The following is a 26,003-nucleotide window of genomic DNA, read 5'->3' as shown; positions in this document are numbered from 1 at the left end:
TCGTCCTTGTTAGAGTCTAAAATTATGTTTCTAGGTCGGTGTGCATTTCAGGATTTGTGTTACTGTTTGCATCTCTGAATGGTTGGTGTGCCTGTTTGAGGGGGTGAGAGGGAGAGAAAGATTCTATCCCTGCCTTTGTCTGCGTTCGTGTTGTGGCTGATTTATTAACTAGGACAATACAAGGAGACTCTGCCCATTATTCCCAGTGTCCGCCTCAGCTCCTGACAGCTTGGTGGAATTGAAATATCTTATTTAAAGCAAGTGAGGATCATTTTGAATATCAGCAGTGACACTCAAGGACTCACAGCTGAAAGGGTGCAAAACAACAGCTGGGAGGGGGGTGTAGATGTTCCCACCACCTTTGCCACTGCTTTCCATTGGGCTGTTTTGCTCCCTTAATGCCTTTGCCTTTAGAATCCAGGCAGTCTGCCTCATCACTGCTCACATTTCTGTCAAGCCAGCTGCCAGAAATATTTTGCCCCGGTCCTTCAAGCAGGTGGCACAAGGAGTCTTGACGCTGGTTATCTGAGACAGCACACAGTGTCAGGTATATGGGGAAGTGGCACATCTCGAAACTGAGACTCTGGTAGAAGGACAGTAGCTCAGAGCATCTGCTCTGCATGCAGAAGGTCCCAGGTTTGATCCCCAGTATCTCCAGGGACATGGGCAGAGACACCTGCCTGAGACCCTGGAGAGTCATTGGCAGCCAGAGTAGACAATACTAGACAAGATGGACTAAGCGTCTCTCACCCAATGGTTCCTTCAGTCTCCATACTTTTGTACTAGGAGGGAGCTATTTGCTTGAGAGTTGCTCGCCTGCTTCCTGTCGGCCAACCCATTTGAATTCTCAGATGGCCCATCCTTGCAAATTCAGGTGCCTGCTTCCTTGCTTGCTTCTAGACTGCCAATGCTGGCATGTGTGCGCACTGTTAGCCAGTGGATGCTAAACGTTTGGATTCAGTTCAGAGGCAGATGGCGGGATCCTTGTGAGCTTTTGGCATTTTGTATTCAGGGGAAACACAGAGCTAACAGTTGAGGACGTAGTGAGGTTTGAGGTTGGGATGGTACTCACAGGTAGGTCTTGAGTGCAGCCTAGATATTTATTTAGATAATCAACCCACCATTTCTCACAGGTCCCAAGAACTCAAGGCAGCCACTGGAATCACGCACACACACACACGTAGCTATTAAATCTAAAATGGTTGCCCCCACAGAGCCACATTTTCCAGAATTCCCTGGGAATTAGAATCAAATGTTAAATCACCTAGCATTGTAGATCTGAGGAATACATAAGGTTCTCCTAACAGCATCCGTAACAAACTGCAGTCCCCGGGTTTCTTTGGGAGACTGTTCAAAGTGGTATGATGATGCTTTCAATGTATAGTGCATGTGGGGCCGTAGTTGGAGGGCTGTGAAAGAGCCACTGAGAATGCCTCTCGTTCTACACTTATAATGTACACTTGTCATATGGCTGGTATTGTGCATGTAGAGAACCATCTTGGTTGATCTTCGAGAGCAGAAGTCTGTAAGATGCACCAAGGCTTTGTTTTAAGGGAGCAAGCCATAGGTCGTCTTAGTGTGGTGTGAGTAGGTCATCACAGCTTGAAATTTGAGAGTCACCAATATAAAGCAAATCCTATCAATTTTAGTAGCTGAGCTTCTACCCACAGCTTCTTAGACAATATTTTGTGTTGAGCCAATATTCACAGCACCCCACATTTTGCTGTCCCTTTCTCTGTGGCAGTTAGGTGTGTGTGTGTGTGTGTGTGTGTGTTTGGTGATTGAAGAATAATTTGGGGGTGGGGGAGCCCCAACCCATTGCTGCTGCTGTCATTCTCGGTCATCATCAGCTGGCGGCCACCCTTCTGCCACCAACCTACACCCCCTGGAGCAGTTATATGATGAGATGGTGCTGCTCTGATGAAGGAAATGACAATCTCTGCTTGTGGCTGACACATTTTACATCAGAGCAACCACTATATCATAATGTAATGTCAATCCAGGCAGCTTTTGGGACCCCCCCCCCGCAAAAAAAGAAGGCTGGTAGTCACTGGGGGGAGCTCTGATGGTAGCAAGGCCCCCCTCCCAATTTTAATCCATCCTTTGAATTTCCTGGATCTTGCCCCTGTTCCTTCTCCAACTATCGCCAAAAATCTGAGGAAGAACTTTTTTCTGACTACTGTATCCGACCTTGCATTTCCATATTTTAAAATGCATCCTGCAAGGAAGTGGAGGTTGTTGATTTTGCCATCTGTTAAAAGTACAGGATTTTGATTTAATGACTAAGCTAACACACTTTATTTGATTCAGTGAAAGAAAGAAAAAAGGACATGATACTTTGTAAAATGGATTAATTTTATTCAATACAGCAAAAGGGGGGATTTATTGTCAAATAAAGGTTATGAATTCACTTAGTTAATAGTAACTTAGATTTAAAAAAAAACAAAAACAACCAAGCTGATAGTTACATCTGGACATTACACAGAGAGACAGAATGCTATTAGTTATAAATGTGACACCCATTAGCATACTTCTATAGAATTATAAATATTTATGCCCTTGTATTTTCATTCTATGTGCTGGTGCTTTGCGTTTTTTGTTGAATGAGGTATTATATTCTACGTCTGGTTGTACTGACAAAGTCCTGTTAGTCCAAGCACTTCTTCCTGCGCAGCACAACTTCCTCTCCCTTTCCTCTTACGTTCAGAAGGTCCCAGGAGAAACCCTGGAGAACCACCGACTAGCAGTATAGACAATACGGTGTTGATAAGGGAGTGCGTGGCGCTGTGGTCTAAACCACTGAGCCTCTTGGGCTTGCTGATCGGATGGTCAGCAGTTCAAATCCGTGTAACAGAGCGAGCTCCCGTTGCTCTGTCCCAGCTCCTGCCAACCTAGCAGTTTGAAAGCACACCAGTATAGGTAGATAAATAGGTACCACTGCGGCAGGAAGCTTAACAGCATTTCCATGCGCTCTGCCTTCCGTCACGGTGTCCTGTTGCGCCAGAAGTGGTTAAGTTATGCTGGCCACATGACCTGGAAAGTTGTCTTTGTACAAACGCTGGCTCCCTCGGCCTGAAGCGAGATGAGCGCCGCACCCCTTAGTCGCCTTTGACTGGACTTAACCATCCAGGGGTAAGGACCTTTACTTTACTTTACTTTACTTTACTTTACTTTACTTTACTTTACTTTACTTTACTTTACTTTACTTTACTTTACCTTACCTTACCTTACCTTACCTTACCTTACCTTACTTTACCTTACCTTACTGTGTTGACAAACCAGTACAGTGTAACTGAACCAATAGTTTGACTCTTTCTCTTGATTTAGTACTTCCTAGTGTGGTCCACTTCCTTCCTAGTGTGGTCCACTTCCTTCCTTGACCATTTGCCCACTTTCCTGCATACAAACATGACTCTGGGACTAGCAAGACATGCCTTAGTTCCTGCTCCTTGCAGTGCGACAACATAGTCCCTTGTCCCTTGGACTGTTGTTCCAGAGACAGCCCTGGCTTACACCATGCCTGTGTGGCAGTAGCAAACAGCAGGGTAGGGCAGCAGGATTCACCTGATCTCCAGTCACCAGCGTGTCAAGGGTGCTCCCCAGCCAAACCAATGCACACAGTGGATAGTTAATTGCTTCTCGGCCTTTTGGCTAAGATCAAGTGTGTAGTGGATAGTTAACTCTTCATTGTCAGAGCTGACACTTACAGTAGTTTCCACAGCTCCGAATACCCACACACACAAGCCTAGCATATAGGCAGCTATTCCCAGGTCTGCTCTCTATGGAGCAGCTGCAGCGAGAGGGGGCCACACGCCCTCCTCCATCCTACGTAAATTCCCCCAACGAGCAGCACACATGCAGTCAGAGACTATGCCTACCTGGAAGCCGTCTCTGCTCTTCTCACTTCAGTTCTCTGCTGGTTCTGGGAGACAGTGGTGCAGGAGTGGGTGGGGAAGCACCTTCGCTTGCCTGACCTGCCTTTTTTCCCTCTTCTTCCCACCCATCTTTTGCTCTATTCTGCAGCTCTGAAGCTTCCCCTGTTTCTGGCACTTGCCTTCCGGCTGTTACAGGTCCCCACAAACCACGAGAGTCAGATACTAGCCCCATCTTCCCCCGATGCACCTTTATCAGCGTCCTGCCAGTCCCTGACACTGTGCCACTTCTAAATACCAGGACAGAAAAGGGGATGGGGGAGGTTGCTGTGGTGCAAAAGCACCAGCGAAGCCTATCTGGTGCCTCCTGCCAGTGCCTCTGAACCACACTCACCTGCCGCTGCCTTGCCTTTCCCCTTCTCCCTCCCAGTATGCAGCAACAACACAGGTGACTTCAGATCAAGTGTTTTAATGACTGAGCTAACACTCTTTCTTAGATTCAAGGAAGGAAAACAAAGGCACAGTACTTGACGATAAGATAGATGAATGTTATTGAATGCAGCAAAGAAAAAGGGGAGAGAGAAACCAGCCACTATCTGCTAGTGCTGTGTGGTCTTCTTTGTCTAGATTGCCTGCTGGCTTGGATTCAGGAGTGTTTAAAGTGTCTTTCTGAATGGCTGAGTTCCAGCAGTTGTACCCAGCATGTAAAAATGTTTTCTCTATATATATCTTGTGAAAACAACAGCTTCAATTGCTTAACCTAAAAAGGTAGACTAGGTGATTGAAGCAGTTAAGAGCAGGGCAGGCGTCAGCACTCAGCATTCGTAGGCCCCAGAATGCTGGCGAAGCCCACCATTTAAATTTCCTACAATGCCCCCGATGATGTGTCACACTTTGGTATTGTGGGTTAAAATGGCAGCCCTGGAAAAGGATGAAGGTGATGTTGGAGGGGACCCACCAATGGAGGAAGGATTGCACCAAAGGGACTTTCCCCAGTGCTCTCTCAGATCTAGAGCCCTCCTGTGTAAGATGTCCTTGTAGACTCCTTGGGCGCAGAAGGGGACCATGTTTAGGGAAGCTTTTAATGTTTAATGCTGTATTGTGGTTTTAATATTCGATTGGGAGCTACCCAGATTGGCTGGGGAAACCCAGCCAGATGGGCTGGGTATAAATTATTATTATTATTATTATTATTATTATTATTATTATTATTACTCCCAGTTCATGTAGTTAAAACCTACAACAGGGCTAAAACATAGGAACCACTGCGGGGCAGGCAGCAGGGAGCACACATGGGGGCATTGTATAACAGTGATTTCTCTCTTATGGAGGCTACTTTGGATGAAGACAGACAGAACCTTTTTAAGAATGGCAGAGGAAGTCTGATAGTGCCTCCATTGATGTGTAGACAAATGTACTTTCTCTCCCAAAGAAAACTTGAGGGGGATGGGGATGGACTATTGCAGGCTTTCAGATTGGTTCAAATTGAATGGGATGCCGATTGGCTAGCACCTGTGACATCATTTGTACATTCAGATTCATCTTAAAACATCAAGAAACATTTAAAAAGTAGTAATAAATACTCCAGGATTTGGGGAGTGTCTGCTTTTAGAACATTTCATTTAAAAAAATAAAAAGGGTATTAATGTCTATATGCCATTAAGTAAAGTAAAATGTTAAAAAGGCAGGAAATTCACCTGATGCACAAGAAGAGGAGAAAGACCCGAGGGCTGGTATACATTTTCGTAATGCAGTCTGTACAGCCAGTGAGCAAAGGGTCAATTCTGCCTACCATTGAAATCCACATTTGTCTTTATCCAATGATGCCATGGAGCCTTGTTCATTTTATTTATATATTTAACAACTTCTTTTACTTATCAAAACGTTTATACCTCTTGACAGCAGTTTACAAAACCTTCGCCTTTTGTTGCAAGGAAGACCCCCAATATTAAAATGTCACAGCAGTACCAAAGGACCCTAATGCAATATGCACACCTCAATTCCTTCTGTCCATGCCTTTTATGGTTCATTTCAATCCTTCCTTTTCTTCCACTTTATTTGTGTTTGAGCCAAGAGATATGAGAGACAAGAGGGAGCACGCACTGAGAGGGAGCAGTAGCAACCAAGCTTGCAGGCTGTATTTTTAATTATTTCTCTTTTCCTTTTTTTCATAGCCTAGGGACGCGGGTGGTGCTGTGGGTAAAAGCCTCAGCACCTAGGACTTGCCGATCGAAAGGTCGGCGGTTCGAATCCCTGCAGCGGGGTGCGCTCCCGTTGCTTGGTCCCAGCGCCTGCCAACCTAGCAGTTCGAAAGCACACTAGTGCAAGTAGATAAATAGGGACCGCTTACTAGCGGGAAGGTAAACGGCGTTCCGTGTGCTGCGCTGGCTCGCCAGATGCAGCTTGTCACGCTGGCCACATGACCCGGAAGTGTCTGCGGACAGCGCTGGCTCCCGGCCTCTTGAGTGAGATGAGCGCACAACCCTAGAGTCTGTCAAGACTGGCCCGTACGGGCAGGGGTACCTTTACCTTTTAAAGGAGTTCCCTAGAACAACATTTGGAGGGAAAACCCCCCACTTTTCATAGAGATTGGATTTCCCCTCATTAAAAGCCATCAAGCTCAGTCCCATTTCTAAGCATCACTAACACCTTTTGGGGAATCTGCCTGTTGACATAGTGCCCAAAGGTGACCCAAAGTGATGGTCCCTGCCAGTTTATATCCCGGCTCATTTCTGCTAATCACAGATGAATTCCACAATGTCCCCCGTTGGTGTAAAAGGAAGGATTGCTGATAGTATATGGCATGCCTTCCTCAAGCTCATCCAGTGCCCTTTCACTCCTCCAATAAGGCACCAACATCAAGGCCTTGAGAAAAGAGGTTGGGTAATGCAAACTCCCTAAGAAAACTCCTATGGACATCAACCTCATTTAACCTGATTGGTGGTTTCCAAGTAGGGCGTCCTATGCTGCCACCTACGGGCTCAATCGAGATATTCACCTTTTCAGTAGTATAGCCAAACTCTTGAGTCCCAGTACAGGGTTGAATAGAGCAGTGTGTTGAACTGGAGCAAACCCAATTCCCATTTCACCTGTCAGGCCTTTAATGCAGGAGATGGTAAATATGAGGCGTTTGTGATGACCACAAACACTGCTGTCTTCATGGCCTAATGAGTCTGTCCGCATTATACACAGGATGCTGAAAGTTGCACGTGGTACTTGCCCTTGGATAAAATGCAGGTTGGCATTCCAGCCAGTTGGCAAAGGACTTCATAGCTATAAGAAGCAAAGAGGCAGAGAGAGAGAGAGAGAGAGAGAGGGGACAGGAGCTGGCAAACAGCCCTGTCAAGCCCAGATAGCCCTCAGGTCCTTGTTTAGCCTGCCAACATCCCAGAGCTTTGGCATGGAGTTTTGTCCAAACATCACATGGAGTCTTTGGACAGCTGTGCTGGAATTTGTAGCCTTCCCTTGCACGAAACGTGGGTTTGGAGCACCACCGCTAGGAATTAACAACTCCCTCCAATAGGCTGGCAGAATTAAGAAGTTTGGAGCTAGCCTGTCAAAAGGAGAGAAAGGTGGATTGAAGAATGAGTTGAGGATTATGGTCAGAGCTCTTGTGTGATAAGCTAAGTCAAGTCCTGAAACAGCAGAGATAGAGGCAGTTACTGCTGAAAGGTTGGTGAGCCATTGGAGAGGGGATTAAGACTGACGGAGCAATCCGCTGCGTGCTTACTTAGAAGTAAGCCCCGCTGTATAAAATGGATTTTACTCCCGTGCAAGTGGGGGGGGGGTTGCTGCCTAAGAACTGGTATGCAGGCCAACTGAGGCCAAAAGACTCATCAGTGGATTAAACCAGGCCTGTGTTTACACCCCCAATACCATCCTTCGCAAATCTTCCCCCTCAGCACAGCATTTTGCAGTGTTGAACACTTTTGGTGTAGGTGTGGGGTTTTTGTTGTTGTTTTTCCAGGACCACATTAATACAGGAATGAAAGAGGGTGTGAAAATCGAAGGGCACATCACTGTTGAAAGAAATGAAAAAACCAAGAAGAAGCCAGGCGATGCTCAAGGGTTCTCAGGAGCCTGTGTCAGCATGCAGACTGGTGATTAATTCGCAGCAGCCTGCTAGGATGAAGATCTTAACATTCATTGGGGCATTTTATTATTTACTTATTTGTCTCGCCAATTTGTATAATGCTTACTTAAATTTTGTCTCTAAGGGGTGTACAGGTAACTCAATACAACAAAGCTAAAAATCAGTTAAAACAATTAAATCAGAATTCAGTTAAATGCCTGGTGGAATAGGAAGGGGGGGTGGAGAGAGCCTGCTGCAGAATTTCAGCAGAGAGAGGGGGGCTGTGTGCCCTTAACTGGAAGGGATTCCATAAAACTGAGTCCACAATATTGAACACACTGCTGCTGGTGGATGAGAGTTCTGCATCTGAGCCATGGGATATAATGAATCAGGCATTGCCTGAGTTATCCTGGACCCAAGCTGTTAAATATCTTGTAAATTAATACAGTGGTACCTCGGGTTAAGTACTTAATTTGTTCCAGAGGTCTGTTCTTAACCTGAAACTGGTCTTAACCTGAGGTACCACTTTAGCTAATGGGGCCTCCCGCTGCCTCCGTGCCACCGGAGCGCAATTTCTGTTCTCATCCTGAAGCAAAGTTCTTAACCTGAAGCACTATTTCTGGGTTAGCGGAGTCTGTAACCTGAAGCGTATGTAACCTGAAGTGTATGTAACCCGAGGTACCAATGTACAAGAACCTTTAACCTGGCCTGGTAGCATATGGAAGCTTTTGAACACAAGAGTGGTAGCAATAATATGACCCCTATCAACAGTCTAGCCGGCATGTTTTGCACCAAGGATAGCCACACAAAGAGCTTGCTGCAATAATTGAGGCTTGGCTCAGTGCAGCAGAACAACCGTGGAGAAGCAAGTGGGGCTGCAATCTCCTCTCCAAGAGCCTTGCCCTTTGCTCATTGACCTGCCAATCAGGACAGTGGATGAAGAATTGTGAAGGACTCTTGTGTTTATGCATATGGTAGGCCCAGGGCTGCTAGAATGGGGAACTTGCATGGAAGATAAGTTGCTTTTTCTGTTAAGTAATCTCCATATATCCCTGGACTGGCCATATCATAATAAGGGTGATAGCAATGGTGATAAGCAGCCAGAGACTTTAAATGAACCATTGTCCTCTAATTCTAATGGATTCAGAGGCTTTCCCTGACATTTCAAGTATTCTGGAAAAGCACAGTAGCTGTCTATTCCTCCCATGCCCTATTGGCCTTAGCACTTAGGTCTCCTTGTTGTCTTGAAACATCCTCTGTACTTCAAAGCCTTCCGCCTTGTAACTACTACATGGGCAGCCACTCCGCCAACATCAGGAGGGCAGGCACTCAGCTCTCCTGCTCTGTCTGATGGGGGTCTCTTGCCCTCTTTATCCACAGGTAGAGATGAATTTTTCTGCACGCCGCAGGCAAACAGCAGTGTGTCTGCACTGGGGGAGAAGTGTCTCCAGACTTCAAGGCAACCATTAGATGATCACCTCTCATTATTAAAGTTTAATTTAAACTGTGTATCGAAAAGAAAAATACAAACAAACTCGTATCAAAGGAGCCTCCGGCACTTTTAATACTTGATTAAATTTTAGGATGTGGGGGCTGGAAGCAGTCTGAATTCCTTCACTTATTTCCTTTGAGTTTCCATCCTCTGGTTTCTTTCATTGCTGCAGAGAAACTACATAAATGAATGCCTGAGATTAATTCACTCTTTCCAGGTTTTCTGCAGCCTAAAGGGAAAGCTTTTCCTGCTAGCCCCATAACATGTTCCTCTTCAGTTTTTCCATGATCTTTTCCTCCTTCATTTCCCAGGCTTTCACACTCCCATGTCCTCAAACTCGTTTCACCATAGCATCCCCATCCGGCTGCCATGCTTAGAAAAACCCACATATTTCAGCAAGTCCCCCTAGTTTTCACAGTCTCTCGAAGTTACCATCAGTGGTAAGGATGCTTCAAACCTGTTTGAACATAGATCCATTTCCCCCCCTCCAATGACATGTAATTACAGCTGCATTGATGATGACACATAGCAAAGTTCCATGCGCATTTTATGGGGTGGGGTGGGGTGGAGCAATGCTATACTGCACAGTGCTGACGAAATAATCTGTGTACATAAAAAAATAAGAAGAGCTTGTTGGATGAAACCAGTGTCCCATCTGGTCCAGCATTTTGTTCTCATGGCGGCCAAACAGATGCCTGTGGTTTCCAGCAACTGACATTCAGAAGGATTACTGTTTCCAACTGCGAAAGCAGAGCATTGCCACCATGCCTAGAAACCATTGGTAGTCTTTATCCTCCATGAATTGGTGTAATCCTCTTTAAAGCCACCCAGTTTGCTGGCCACCACTGCCTCCTATGGGAAGAAGTGTCATAGTTTACGTGCCCATAGTTTAGCTGTCCCAAATCTTCCAACATTCAGCTTCATAGCTTCATCAGATGACTGGGAGTGGCCACCGAGAACATATAGTCCTGAAAGACCTACATTGGCTCCCATTACATTTCCAAGCACAATTCAAAGTGCTGGTACTGACCTTTGAAGCCCTAAACGGCCTCAGCCCAGTACAGTGGTACCTCTGATTGCGAACGGGATCCATTTCAGAGGCCCGTTCGCAACATGACAAGAGTGTAACCCGCAGAGATGCGTCTGCGCACACGTGGGTTGCGATTTGCCGCTTCTGCGCATGCGCCTTGATGTGATTTTGCGCTTCTGTGCATGCACGAGCGGCAAAACCCGGAAGTAACCCTTTCCGGTACTTCCAGGTCGCCGCGGGACATAACCTGAAAGAACGTAACATGAAGCAAATGTAACATGAGGTATGACTGTATACCCGAAGGAGTGTCTCCACCCACATCGTTCAACCCGGACACTGAGGTCCAGCTCCGAGGGCCTTCTGGCAGTTCCCTCACTGAGAGAACTGAGGTTGCAGGGAACCAGGCAGAGGGCCTTCTCGGTAGTGGTGCCCGCCCTGTGGAACGCCTTCCCATCAGATGTCAAGGAAATAAACAACTATCTGACTTTTAGAAGACATCTGAAAGGAACCCTGTTTAAGGAAGTTTTTAATGTTTGATGTTTTATCATGTTTTTAATATTCTATTGGGAGCTGCCCAGAGTGGCTGCCCAGCCTATTATCATCATTATCATCAGATGTCCATGAATTCTTGAGTTGTGGCAGAGGGAGAAAAACTTTTCTCCAGCCCCCTTTCCCATGCCATGCATGAAGTTATATACTTCTGTCATGTCACCTCTTAGTCACCTTTTCTCTAAATGAAAAAAAAAGTCCCAAATGCTGCTACCTTTCCTCGCTTGATCATTTTGGTTTTGCCCTTTTCTGAACTTCTTCCAGCTCTAGAATATCCACATTGGGGATTGCTGGAAATGGAGAGAGAATGGGCAGAAAAGATGATAACAGAGGCTTTCATTTTCACAAGCTATGGGGTAGCCCACATTCCCTCTTTCATTTAAAAAAAAAAAATTCTAAGCAGGACCAAGGAATATGAATACCTCTGAACCTGAAATAGTGGAAGCTCAAGAACTCTGGCCTTTTCTCTTATTTGCTTCATTTTCACGTTTTGTGATGTTCATTTGAAGCCCAGAGTCTGAAAGAAGAAGTCAGGAGTTCAGACGCCCAACAACTTTCAGAAAAATCACATGTTGGATATTACTTACTGTTCTTTTTTATAGGTCAGCTTTGTCCTTTATATACCGTATTTTTCGCTCTATAACACGCACCCGACCATAACACGCATGTAGTTTTTAGAGGAGGAAAATCCGTAAGCATGCCACCCGTAGGCATTCCCTCCATAACACGCACCGACATTTCCCCTTACTTTTTAGGAGGAAAAAAGTGAGTGTTATGGTGCAAAAAATACGGTAATTTCCCAGTTTTTATTTCAACCTATCTGTTGTACTGAGAAATACATAATCTTGCACCAATCAACAAGCAAGTTTAATCAAGCAAACCTATCCAAACCTGTAGAAAGTTACATGTGTTTTGTCTCTTTTTAGCTACTGTTGGTTTTAAGCATCATTTGAATGTTTTAATTGTTTCTTAATGAGAATTTTAATGTTCTGTTTTATATTTTTGTCAATGGCTTAGAGGGTTGTTGTTTTTACAATCGGTTTATAAACGTTAAGGGAAAAATAGAAGCAAATGCTGCCTATGACCTCCGCTATTTTTAAGCAACATTTGAACACGGTTTGGCATGGAGTCTACTAGTTTTGAACAGTCACTGTTGATTTTCGGATCCCTTGAGTGAGCTTCTCCATAGTTGTACAGTCTACAGCACAGAGGTGACTTTTGCATAAAGCCCACAAATTCTCAATGGGATTTACGTCCGAAGAATTCCCTGGCCAATCAAGTACCTGTATTTGCTGCTCTGTCGTGAATTTCTTCAGCACTTTCAATGTGTGACAGGGGGTTAGGTCCTGCTGCAATATCCCAGTACTGTCAAGATACCTCTTTTCCAGCTCTGGAATAACTCTCTTTTGTAGAACCTCAATATATTGTGGCGAGCGCATCATTCCTTCTATTTGCTGCAGGCTTCCGACACCATAATGATCAACTCACTTTTCGTGTTTGTTTTGAGTACAGGATTACGAGTAAGATAGAAAACATGCTTTGTTTCAATTACTTTGCACAAGGATGTACCATAAGGGCACAGGATGTACCAGCACTGACATACTTGATCTTTGCAGAGCAAGAGAGTGTGACCACACAATCAACTGGCCAAGGTAGTTATATGGCTTCTCAGATTCAGAGATGCAGCAGCATGCAAATTCCATGCTCATATTTTGCCATGAAACTACTTCTCCAAGATGCACCAGTGCATGTATGCTTTAAAAAGCAGTACAGCAATACCATGCAGAGTTCAAGGCAGCAACCAAAGGAACGCCATATTCCCAACAGGAAATTTTGCGGCTCCCATACTTAGTGGTCCTGATACCAAACCTGAATTTATGGCTCTCTAGCTCTGTGATGCGGGTGGCTCTGTGGTCTAAACCACTGAGCCTAGGGCTTGCCAATAGGAAGGTTGGCGGTTTGAATCCCCACAACGGGGTGAGCTCCGGTTGTTCGGTCCCAGCTCCTGCCAACCTAGCAGTTCAAAAGCACGTCAAAGTGCAAGTAGATAAATAGGTACCACTCCAGCGGGAAGGTAAACAGCGTTTCCGTACGCTGCTCTAGTTCGCCAGAAGCAGCTTAGTCATGCTGGCCACATGACCCGGAAGCTCCCTCGGCCAGTAAAGCGAGATGAGCGCCGCAACCCCAGAGTCGTCCGCAACTGGACCTAATGGTCAGGGGTCCCTTTACCTTTACCTTTAGCTCTGCTTAGCCTGCTTAGTTTAGTCAGGCAGCCATCCTTGGGAGCAATGATTCTCAGCTTCCTTCCCTCCCCACCCAAATATGAGCACTGCACGTTCATTTAATCCAAAACAATGTGGTCAGTTTCCCATATAGGTTTAAAATATTTTTTTAAAACCACAAAATTGTAGGGCTAGAACAGAAGGGACATCTTCCGGTCCAAGCAGATACCTAACCAAACTGGAGTGTGCCTGTGGGAATGAATCCCGAATAAAAAATGCTTGTTTTCCAAAAGTTCAGCATCATGTAAGACCAGTTGCTTTCTTCAACCCTTCTCTCCTAGTTTTATTCCAACAACAGATTTAAAATTTTTTTTTGCTTTTATTTACTTTTTCTTTTTTCATTTTTTTGTCCACGAAAATGGAGTGTAAAGTCCACCACATAATCAATCGGCAAGTAAATAATGAAAGTTTGTGTTGATATAGGCCATGTCGCCACAGTGTACACAACAGTAATTCACTTTAGCCTATCAGGAGATGTATGGGATTACAGTTGCCCTTACTATCTACCTCATTGATTGTGTATTGCATTGATCTGTTTAGTCATCTCCCCCTCCTTTCTCTCTCTTTTTTTCAAGGTACATGATCACCTCCCTGGACCGTACGCATGCTGGCTTCTACCGCTGCATTGTGCGCAATCGCATGGGAGCCCTTCTGCAAAGGCAGACTGAAGTGCAGGTGGCATGTAAGTGGTGGCGCAAGTCGTGCTCGAAAAGTTTATAAATATATATATACAGGGAAATAATCTATGAAGTGAGCTACAGAGCAAGAGGGCAAAGGATGATGGCAAAAGAGGTTGACCATTCCCACCACCTCTGGAGTGCTGGGGAGGCCCCAAGACCCCATGAGATTCCAGGGCCACCTGGAGGAACAAGAGCAACAACCTGGGGAATAATTTCCTTGAGTAGGAGCTGTTCCCCTGCTCTGCCAGGATGCCCCAGGCATGCCCATGCTCCCTACTCCGAATGAAGGGACTTGCCTGTTGGATGATAGGGCTTTAACAAAATGACTGGAGGACCAATAAACTATTTGAATATGTGTCCTTCCTGAACAATGATAGGTCTACACTCTAAACCAATAGCAGTTTAATGCCAGTTTTACTGTCATGCCTTTGCCCCAAAGAAACCTGGTGATGGTAGGTTGGCAAAGCCATGACAGTAAAACGGGCATTAAACTGCTATTGGTTTAGAGTGTAGACCTATCATGTGCCTTCTCACAGAATCCCAGTCATGTCATATTCCTTCATTCAAACATTTTCACAATAACCTTCATATCGAACACATTGTTTCATAAGTTGACTCAGACCTTTTCTACTGCATTATATCTTTAGCTATTACAAAACGTTTCTCTATTACTAGTATTTTCTCATTTTTCTTTCACTGCTTTTATCTCAAATCCTGCCCTGAATTTCGTTTGACTGTAATATTGTTTTTTAATAGTCCACAAAAGGCCTCCATTCTTATATGAAAAGTTTGTCATTTCGGTATCTTAATTTTGCTGCCAGCTTTGCCATTTCTGCATAGTCCCCATTACTTTCAAAAGCTACTCCTCCCTCGTTGGAACCTTCTCTTCTTTCCATTTCTGTGCATATAATATTCTAGCTGCTGCTGTTGACACTTACATTAATAATTCGGTCATCATCTTTGGAACATCCTTCCCTATTATACCTATAAGAAAAGCTTCTGGTCTTTTGGGAATAGCCATTTTAAACATTTTCTTCATTTCATTATATATCATTTCCCAAAACCCTAAAAGACTGTCTGAAAGAATTCATGGGAAGAGGGAATGACTGTAATGCTAGTTCATTTCTAATGCTGATGTGCCCTTCAACTCCCCTTCCTGCTCTGAGCACCTCCTGTCCTACTTTTCTAAACTTGTCTGAAATACCCCTTTCCCCATCACAATCAGGAAATGCTCTTTTCAGAGGTTTGTTAGTTGTGGCCTTATTATCACGTGTGATTTCTCTTTCACACGCACAGAGAGAGAAATGTTTCAGTTGCAGCATATCTTTATGACAAGTAGTCAAGGTCATCAGGCAGCAAGATCTGGGCTGCTCTTGGTGAGCAAAATGTTAGGTGAGAAATTATTGGGTGCTAAAGGGCTCTTCAGTTGAGCAGTGCAAAGTGGATTTGGAATCAACAGCTGGAAGGTGGAGGTGGAGGAATGCAAATTAAAAGAAAGGCACAGTCTCTTTACAGGGTGAGTGATGAACCGCAGGGACAGAACACCAAACCAGGGCCTCTTTCACCTTCTTCTGATCAAGATTAGAGGACTTTGTAAAGGACACCACTCAGACGGCTGCAGAATTTTTGATACAGCAATAATGAAAGGGTATTCTGTAGCCATGTTCTGTCCATGAGAGGTCACCTTCCAATTTTATCACACTTTATTAATCCTCTGACAACAATGAAGTGACCTTTTGTAGCAGTGCCAAATGGCAGAACCTCCAAAGCGATGCCCCTTTCCTCCAAGCTGACAGATCTTAAAAGGTCTCTTTTTTCTTTCTTTGTTGGTCTATTTGCTTTCTTCTTTTTTTAAAAAAAAGGGGGGAAACCTTTCTGATTTCTCCCACTCCCTGTCATCCCTATTTGCAAATCTCCTATGGCAAGCGGAGCTGGGAACTTGTGAAAGCTTTATCTTCAGTCCCTTGTAATGGAGCTGCAGGAAGAAAACAGAGCAGGACTGAGGGGCATTGGGAGATTGGGAGGCAGGTTGCAAGGGGACCGTGCGTGCCCCCCCCCCCAATGCTAACAGAGCCATGAGGAAACAGGAGAGTAGAAGTGGCAAATAAGCATGGAGGGACATTAACGGGACTGCATGTGATTCTCACCCCAAGGAAGAGGAGGAGTCTGTTTGCCTGAAGTGTTAAATCCCTAAGATGGCTTATAACAAAAGCAAGCAGTTCTTCTCAGCAGCACCCTCTGGAAGGCAGGGAAAGCAAACAACGTTTATAACAATTACAGCACCATTGCCTGACGCAGGGACAAGCCGCCCATATAAATCAGCCCTGGTCTCTCCGACGTGCGGGGAGGTGGGGTGGAAGAGGCCGGGGTGTAGATGACAAATCTTCTGCTGGTGACTGGAGATTGTGGCTCAGTTGGCTGCCTCCTGCGGCACTTAGCTAGAGAGCTTCACGCTTCAGCACAGCTGGTGGGCGGGTGGGTGTCTGGGAAGGGGCTTTTCTGTGGGGATGAATCAGACATTTTACAGTTAGGAAAGTGATGGGGAAATGCATTTGCAGTGGAGCCCTTTGAAGAAGAAGAAGAAGAAGAAGAAGAAGAAGAAGAAGAAGAGGAGTTTGGATTTGATATCCCGCCTTTCACTCCCTTTTAAGGAGTCTCAAAGCGGCTAACATTCTCCTTTCCCTTCCTCCCCCACAACAAACACTCTGTGGGGTGAGTGAGGCTGAGAGACTTCAGAGAAGTGTGACTGGCCCAAGGTCACCCAGCAGCTGCATGTGGAGGAGCGGAGATGTGAATCCGGTTCCCCAGATTACGAGTCCACCACTCTTAACCACTACACCACACTGGCTCTCACTTGATCAACTTTAACTGCACAAACGTAAATGGAATCAATGAACTACTAATGGGAAGGTGTATAAACATCCCACAAGCAAATCAGGATGAATGCAGGACAAACGCACATTTTCATATAGCCACGCTGCAGACAACTGCATGATAAAGACCGAGTATAATCCGACCTCCATAGAAGCTTTGTGAAACAAAATCTGGATGAATGCTCAGCCCTCAAGTCATCTGGAGCAGCTGGAAATGGCAAGCAGGCCTTGATTTTTCTCATTTTTCTAATTTGTTTCTCTTCTGAGATTTGCTAGGTTCTTCCAGGTTAGCATCCGGCTGCACGGGCAGCAGATCCCAAACACCAAAAGGCTAGGTCTGACAACGGATTCTGCATGCCAGATCAGTGCATGCTGTGAGGACTTCAAAAGCCCGGAGAGGAAGAGAAATAACTTGCCGAGCCAAGAGCTGGAGAAGAAAGCAGAGAAAAGCGCCGTGACCACCAACCAGAGGAAAGGAGCAGCAGGAGCAGGGTGTGTGTGTTAATTCAGGCCTCAGGCAAGGTTGACAAGGTCCCTGCAAGGCTTCCTGTGCTGTCACTACACAGACTATAGAAGCACCGCCTGGGAAAGGGAGATGCCATTTAATTAATCCTAATAAAAGAGATGCTTTGGAGGAGCGTCGTCTACAAGCGTGGAGGGGTGGGTGGGTATCAGATGCAAGAGAGCATCTCAGCTGGTGAAAGAACAACTCAGAAAGTCCCGGCATTGGTCTCAGCACTGGACCACAATAGTTGATTGCACTCTTCCAAGCCTTTATTCCCTCTTCTCTTCCTTTGATGTTGCTCTTCCGTATCCTTTGCCCACAACTGCGGGAGCCACCATTTTTAAAAATTCACAACCTGCAGTCAGGCTTCAAATAATGCACAAGCACCTTCAAAGATACTTTGAGGTTTCTGGGTTTGTTGGGTTGTGTGTTGTTGTTTTTTTTAATTAAGAAAAAAGAAATACATAGGGACACCCATTAAGCGGCTCCACTATCCAGAAGCTGAAGAACTAAAACCCACCCTTTTCTAATTGTGTATTCCTTCACCGCTGCGCATTGCTGCTACAAAGTTAATGCTGCAAAGACTGTGCCAGAACCAATTTCTGTATTGTGGCAGTTACTCTCCGTTGTGCACTTAGCTATCTCCCCGCACTTAAGAGAACCAGGAATCGCTTGAAGAAAAACCGAAAACGTTCACGACTCTTGCAGCTTTCGTTTTTTTAAGGGATCTTCCTCCACGGTTACAAGATTCATGATGAAATTACAGGTGCAGGAAGCCCTGAGGCCAACATCTCCAACGATGGGGGCTTAACCTGCCTCTGACGCTCCTTGTTAGAAGCACTTTCCATCAGGAATAATCTTAAGTGGACTTGGTGCCTCATCAGCATTCTCGGGAATGAAGATCTACGAGCCGAAGCAGGGAAAGAAAATTAAAATCCAGACAGCCACTCGAACGTCTTGGCGAGGGGTAGGGAGGGAAGGAGCACCTTGTTGCTTGCAGCCTACAGGAGTGCTGTGGGGAGGGGACACCCCCCAAGATTTAGTACGCTGAGTTTCACGGCTCTCTGCCAGGAAGAAAAATAACCACTGAAAATTGGGGAAAGAAAATAATCACCATCAAAAATGGGGGAAAGGAGAGATCTGTGAACATCTCCTAACTTTGAATTTGTAAATCATATTGCATCTACAGGATGAAAACCTCCTGGTCACAGCCATGCCATATATTTAAAGCACTTTAAACATCATGGCTCTCACTCCCCGAAGAATCCTGAAAGCTGTAGTTCGTTAAGGGTTTCCTAATGACTCTCAACAAAAGACAGTTCCCAGGATTCTTTGGGGTGGTGGGGAGCCATGGCGGTTAGAGTGACATAGTAGTTCTTTAAATAAGGTAAAGTAAAAGTAAAGGACCCCCGACCGGTTAAGTCCAGTCAAATGTGACTATGGGGTTGTGGCGCTCATCTTGCTTTCAGGCCGAGGGAGCCGGTGTTTGTCCACAGACAGCTTTCCGGGTCATGTGGCCAGCATGACTAAATCTCTTCTGGTGCAACGGAACACAGTGATGGAAGCCAGAGTGCATGGAAACACTGTTTACTTTCCTGCCACAGCAGTACCTATTTATCTACTTGCACTGGTGTGCTTTCAAACTGCTGGGTTGGCAGGAACTGGGACGGGACAGAGCAACGGGAGCTCACTCCATTGCACAGATTCGAACCGCCAACCTTCTGATCGGCAAACCCAAGAGGCTCAGAGATTTAGACCACATTGCCACCCATGCCCCTTTAAATGTATATTGTGGGTGAAAGTAGCTAAGAGAACTGGAAGAGGGTGTCTGCTTTCCCCCTTGGTGAGCAGGGCTCTCAGGGGCAGCTCTTTATCCCATAAAAAGTGAGTAAATATTGACATAGTAGAAGGGGAGGGTGGTGTACCTGTTGAAATGTGGAAAGTTGTATAGCCTACACAGGAGAACAATGAGCGGACAGTGCTTTTAAAAAGAAAAACCACACACCCCTCTGCCTGGAAGCACCCAAAGACAGAGATGGGGTGCAACAGGTACTCCTGAAAGAAGCATGAAGCAGCTGCCCCAAACTCTGAGGGGTTTCGGCCCCCTGAAGGTGTGGCACATTCCAAATGCGACAGACACCGTCCACCGTTTTCAAGTAGCACTTCCAGGTGTGCAGTTTACCTCAGCATTTAACCAGTATAAGGCCTATGTTATTACCCAAGCCCTACAGATCACACCTAAGAGATCTGAACACCCCTAATTCACTCCATCATCACCTTCTCCCCCCCCCCCCACTTTCCCCAAAGCAGCCCCCCCTCTAAAGGTTGGTGGCAAATCAGGCAGCTAATGGGAAATTAATCAGGCAGCTGTGCTAACGCTAATGGCCAAGTCATTAAAAAGAGATTCTTTACACGTTTTTAATTACAGCAATTAAAGCAAGTCAATAAAATGTCTCCCCACACCCCCCCCCCAATTTTGTCATTAGTACTATTATTATTAAAGGTTCTATAAATTTTCAAGCACACAAGCAGCTGTGCTGCACGAGGAGGCACTGACCTCCATCCCAGCAGCATCAAGGTAACTGTTGATCAAATGGTGTGAGGAGGGGAAAGGGGAAAGGCACCTCTGAATGTAGATTATATGAGTGTTGGAGGGGGGGGGCAGGCCTGGGAACTGTAAGTGGAGGGTTGTGAGTGTGGGCGTTTGGAAGGGGAGGTGCACAGATGAACGTGCATAGGCAGAGTGTATAAGCAGAGGAGATTGCATCGAGCGTGGGAGAACAAGACATTTGCTTTTTAGCATGGGTCATTGCCAATTTAAAGCACATGAAACATTAATTTAATGCCGTCTATGTTCTAAAGAAACCTGCACGGGCTCAATAATGCCTCGCTGAAAAGCCATACCTGTTTGCAGAAGAGCCACGCTTCTCCACTGCAACTTGTGCCCACTTCTGGTGATTTGCTTGTGCTCGGGGAACCGATTTGCAAGTACAAAACGCGTATCGTATCATGTCAGCCGAGAAGGGTGCTCACTCACACGATATAAATTGCCACCTTTCGAAGTGCACATGGGCGGTGACTGAGAATGGGCCAGGTACTCTTTCCCATCTATTTTTGCAAGGAAAAACCAGCGATTTATACATAAAGATAGCAGCATTTCATGAATAGCATGATATAAGTGTGTGTTTTGCACTTAGCAATTCATGCCCAAAACAAAACTAGCACCGCATGAGAGCTGACTTGCTGCGTAGCCAAGTAAAGGTTGAGGAAATCTATCAAATTTCCAGGTGTCAAGATGACAGCTGCGAACCAACACAGGAATCCTGTAATGAAGTTAGATTATGGCATTTTGATGACACTGGGCTGGATTGCACTGCACTGCTGGCTTGTTCAACTGGGACCCATGGATACAAATGCAGCCCATGAGCACTGCATTGTGGCATGCAGCATACTTGATAGCCACTGCCTCCACCACCACCACCGCGTGTTTATAGTTATAGGCAGAGAACAAGCACAGGAGGGTTATCAGGCCCATACCATGCATATCTGGCAAGCTGTGTTCAGATTGGTGACCCATAAGTTGCATACATTCCAAGTGCCCCAGAAAAAAAGGGACATCCCATTTTGTCTCACGAGATCTTGGCGGCCATTATGTGTCCCGCCATCTCGCATACTCTTTCCCTGAAAAAAAAATGCTTTTTCAGGGTGAGAGCGAGGCGTGAGTCATGTGACTTGCTCAGGAGTATGTCCTGGAAGACATATATCCTGGTTTTGCATCAGAAAAAGTTGGAAGGTATGAAGGAGCCTAGCTGCCTTTTCTAATAAACTCTGCCTTAACATGTGGCATCTTAAGTTTTTATTGGGACTCCCCTACCACCCTGGTCTCATAATCTTCTTCATCCACTTGCATAGGACCTCCATGTATAAATTGGGGATTAGAAAAACTCTGGGTTCTTGGGAACATGTTTAAACATAGTGGTAGTGGAGGACATAGGAGCCTACAACTTACCTGCTGTACAGCCAGGCTCTAAGAATGCCAGGTATTTGGTTTCTCTGCCCTTGCACCTAACCTGTTTGCTGCTCTTTCTTCCTTTCTCCTCCCTAGATATGGGAAGCTTTGAGGAGACTGAGAAGCAACAGAGTGTGTCTCACGGGGAAGCCGCCGTCATCCGCGCTCCCCGCATCGCCAGCTTCCCTCGCCCGCAGGTCACATGGTTCCGTGACGGACGCAAGATCCCTCCCAGCAGCCGCATGTGAGTACAACTGGCCTTTAGAAGAACCACCGGAGTTTAAAAGAATGCTGGAAGGTGTTTGGGAAAAGCAGCACCCACACACTTTGGATAATGGAACCATGTGCCTTCTTATTATCCTCCTCAAAGGCCTGCTATTTCACCTGCATGTTTGGCTTGATAAACATAGAGGGGAGGACTGCAAGTTCACATTTGGATGAGCTGGAGAAGCACGAGGGACAAAAAGCACAATTACCGTATTTTTCGCTCTATGAGATGCACTTTTCCCCTCCTAAAAAGTAAGGGGAAATGTGTGTGCATCTTATGGGGTGAACACAGGCTCCATGGCTTCGCATTGCTTTCGCTGAAGCCAGGAGAACAAGAGGGGTCGGTGCGCACTGACCCCTCTTGCTCTCCTGGCTTTGCTTCACTGCAGAGGTGCTGCGCAGCTTTCCCTCTCTGCGCAGCGCCCCTTCAGCGAAGTGGGAGGAGAAATGGAAGGGGCTCCGTTTCTCCTGCCGCTTCGCTGAAGGGGCGCTGCGCAGAGAGGGAGAGAACTGTTTTCCCCTTGTTCTCCCCCTCTAAAACTTGGTGCATCTTAAGGTCGGGTGTGTTACTATAAAGAAGCAATGCGGCAGCAAGAAGCAGCTAAGTCAGCTGCTGCTGGCTGGAAAGCTAGACAGGATGTTTGTGACTGTTGCCATGGAAACAAAGGGGCAGTCCATTCTCCTTATTGAGCACCGGATGTGAGCTCAGTGTGAGTCATATGACCTGTACAGGATGTACATGGGTGGAGTGAGATTCTCTCTGTTGTTCAAAGAGTGCAGACATCTTTATCTGTATGGCTGCGAAAGACAGAAATAAAGACATGTAGATACGTTTCTGTCTGAGTCTGATTCCCCTCCCTGGGGAGCAGGGAGGAGGAGAAGCAGTGGTGTGTTTTTCTCACAGCCTGGGAAAAATCGCCAGAACGGACCTTTCTGTTTTCCTGCCGGGAGTCGCAGGAGGGAGGTCAGAAAGGAATTCAGCCAGTGCCTGGAAGACTGGCACATCCCTCTGACCGAGGCAGAATTTCAACAGGGTGCGTCTTACAGAGCGAAAAATATGGTAGGTTGTGTTCCCTCTCCTTTCCATCGTGATGGCGGCATCCAAAGCAGCCCACTCACAGATTAACTGGGGCACTAACCCCTAGAGCAGTGGTTTTCAACCAGTGTGCCGTGACACCCTGGGGTGCCTTGAATGATGGCAACACTGGCCTCTGTCCCTTTTTCCTTCCCTCCATCATCTAATGCCCTCTCGTGTCTCTGCCTCCCAAGGGCTTGCCCAGTTGTTGCAGCAGCCCTGGCTACAAGCTCCCCAGGCGAGTGGTGGCTCTGGGGCTGGCCAGGGGGTGCTGGTTGCCAGGAGTTCAGGCCGTCTCAGAGTACGCAAGCAAGTCTGCCACCCCTTGCTGTTGGGAATGGACAGACAGGTTCCAGGCCCCTGTGGTGCCCCACATGAAGAGGCACCTCTTTTTGGGGCATGGAACAGCATCTCAGAGACCTGGGGCAGCAGCAATGGCTGCTAAGAGGACTCCCAAGGAGAGGGGAGAGGAGAGGAGAGAAGGCTGAGGGAACACTCCAGAAGGGAGGGTGTTTGAAAAAGGGTGAGGGGCTGCCAGCTGTGCAGGCAAGGGTGACACAACTGGGCTCCTGAGCCCCACAGGGGTGCCACAGAAAGATTGCAGTTGGTCAAGGGAGCCGTGGACTCAGAAAGGTTGAAAACCTCTGCCCTAGAGCAAAACCCACAAACCCACATTAGGTTCTTTACCATTACTCTCCACATACATAAAAGCACTATCAAAGCAACGAGATTGTCCATGCATCCAGACACATAAACCTTTCCTCTGTTTTAAGCAAAAAAATATGACCAATAGTGGAAATTGCTTTCATTCTCTCAGAAATCCCTGCTTTGTCTCCCTGTTCATCTCAAGGGGTATGTGCCAGCTTTTTTCAGCGTTCACGTGACATTGGCATCAAAATGCCAGCCCTTTTGCCAACCCCAATTTAATCATTTCCAGGGAAAATTTGATAAGTTTTTTTAAAATGCCTATTGCCAGTTACTTGCTTGCAATACCTTAACAACCAATTTACAGTTTTAAGCCCCCCCCCCCCATATTAGAAGCACCCAGAGAAGCTTTCCCGCTCCCCTGACAGGAGGCATGCCATTCCCATCTAAGGTGGCCAGCATTTCATCACACTTTGCCAGCTAAGTGTCCCCTCGGGAGCCACTTGCGTAACGGCCCGTATTCCCACCCTGCCTCAGTGACACCGCAGAGTAATGCTTGCATGCCAATTGCCTTCCATTCTGGCTCCATCAACCATATCACAGCAATTACAGCTGATTAATATTCATAAGAGAGTTCAAGGAGGTCCTTCCTTGAAAAGTGGATCCAGCAGTGGCATCTCGTGAGCGAGAAATCCCCAGCCGGTGAATGCTGTTGGCTTGGCAGACGGAGCTGTGGATTCCTGCTGTCTTCGAACAAACTGGATGCTCATCAAACATTTACCTTTGCTCCCATTTCTAGACACAGGTCCGGGCTTTCCAAGTCTGCGTCCAGGAAAGCGTGGCTTAACTGTGCCTAGAAAGCGTGGGGCAAAAGGTCGGTTTGGATGAGCGCTCCTTAGTTTGTACTCCCTGTTTTTTGTTGGCGATAAGCAACAGTTCCTTTCTACGCATCCCATTGAGCTGAATTGTGGCCTGGAGCCAGGACTGTGTTATTCAGTTTGTTAATGGGCTCACTCTGCTCCATCATTAGCACTTGACTTCAGGTCCCGAGTTCCTGGTGCATCCCTCCCTCCCCCCCCCCCAAAAAAAAAAAGAATAAAGCAAATGAATCTTTACAGAGCGGCAAATGTGAACATTCGCAGATGCGTTAGAAAGAAAGAGCAGAGGTTCTTACACGCACATACACACATTCTTTTTTTAACCTTAACTCAGACATCAATCGCCATATTATCTTCAGTACCCTTGCTTTGATGATCTGGGAGGTGGGGTTTCTCTGTGTCTTTCCCTTCTCTCCTTGACGGCAATGCTCTCAGCTGTTGTCTACTTCCAAGAGTCATCATGGATGCTGAAGAGGCGTAACAACTTTCCCAACACCTACAGGGATGTGGGAATTGTTGCAGTCAGCTTGTTACATGGCATGCCAGGGTAGGCGTCTGAGTAGGTTGCCTATAGATAAAAATATGGTTTGGCAACATGCACAGCATTATGAATATTGATAGGCCAGGATGCTTTCTACTCTGAGAGAGGGAGAGATGCACCCTGGAAGAGGCACAAAGCACATCCTGCAAGAAAACCCGCCACAACCTCCTCTCCTCAACCTTCTCCCCCATTGGAAAGGCACGAGGCAGACACATTAGCCTGGCTGTTTGTCAGAGAGAACCCTGCCACGTTCCCCTCTTAATGGGAGAAAGTGTGAGGGAATGCGGCAGAATGTGTCCTTGTTAAACTAACATTAAGGATGTTTAACAGATGTCTCAGGCGCATCACATTAAAATCCGGAGATAGACTTGATAAACTAATGGCTTTGTTTATCATGGAGAAAATGAATTTGGGAGAGAAGGGGGCGGAGAGGGAGAGAGACGTAAGGAAGGGCGTTCGCTCTTTCTTAAGGGTTGTAATACTCTGTTCAGGAAAGAGGGCGAAAAATTGCCATGTCTCCTCATACAGACAGACACATTCATAGTGCGATACAGCATTTCCCCTCTGGCAAAGGGTAATTTTTCACGAGCCGAAGCTTTCCTAGCAGCCAACTCTCTGCTTGTTTGCTCCCAGGCACAGCTCACTCAAAAGGGTACAAAGTTGGGGGCTGTGGAGCCCGGCGCACAGAATTAGCATATAGAAAGTGTGTGAAGTCCGACAAATGTTGCATACGTGTGTTCATGCGGTAGTGCATGTGGGGCCCACAATCCAATGAATGGGGCAGCTAGCCCCAGAGTCCCCATAAGGACTTTGCACTTATGCTCCTTAAGCAGCATTCTTCACTCTTCATCTCCTACTGTGTGTTCCTGAGTCTGCCTGTTAACTCTTGCTTCATTCATTTCTCCAGTGTGGTGTAGTGGTTAAGAGCGGTGGACTCGTAATCTGGTGAACTGGGTTCGCTTCCCCGCTCCTCCACATGCAGCTGCTGGGTGACCTTGGGCTAGTCACACTTCTCTGAAGTCTCTCAGCCTCACTCACCTCACAGAGTGTTTGGTGTGGGGGAGGAAAGGAAAGGAGATTATTAGCCACTTTGAGATGCCTTAAAAAGGTAAAGGGACCCCTAACCATTAGGTCCAGTTGTGACCGACTCTGGGGTTGCAGCGCTCATCTTGCTTTATTGGCCGAGGGAGCCGGCATACAGCTTCCAAGTCATGTGGTCAGCATGACAAAGCC

General features: G+C 46.3%; 1 protein-coding gene across 11 annotated transcripts in view; it reads left to right on the top strand.

Annotated features, from left to right (window-relative positions):
- Window positions 1–26,003, top strand: part of SDK2 (sidekick cell adhesion molecule 2) — a 331,653-nt gene that overhangs the window by 225,923 nt on the left and 79,727 nt on the right. For all 11 annotated transcript variants that reach the window (XM_083727356.1, XM_083727353.1, XM_083727349.1 and 8 more), the window contains exons 3-4: window positions 13,873–13,979; window positions 21,461–21,608. In XM_083727356.1, the coding sequence (XP_083583482.1) occupies window positions 13,873–13,979; window positions 21,461–21,608 (255 nt within the window). The remainder of the gene's footprint in view (window positions 1–13,872; window positions 13,980–21,460; window positions 21,609–26,003) is intronic.

Source organism: Podarcis gaigeae (assembly GCF_964106915.1).
Source record: "Podarcis gaigeae genome assembly, chromosome: 2".
In the NCBI taxonomy this organism is placed as follows: Eukaryota; Metazoa; Chordata; class Lepidosauria; order Squamata; family Lacertidae; genus Podarcis; species Podarcis gaigeae.
The sequence above is the reverse complement of the archived record's forward strand: the minus strand, read 5'-3'. Positions and strand labels throughout refer to the sequence as shown.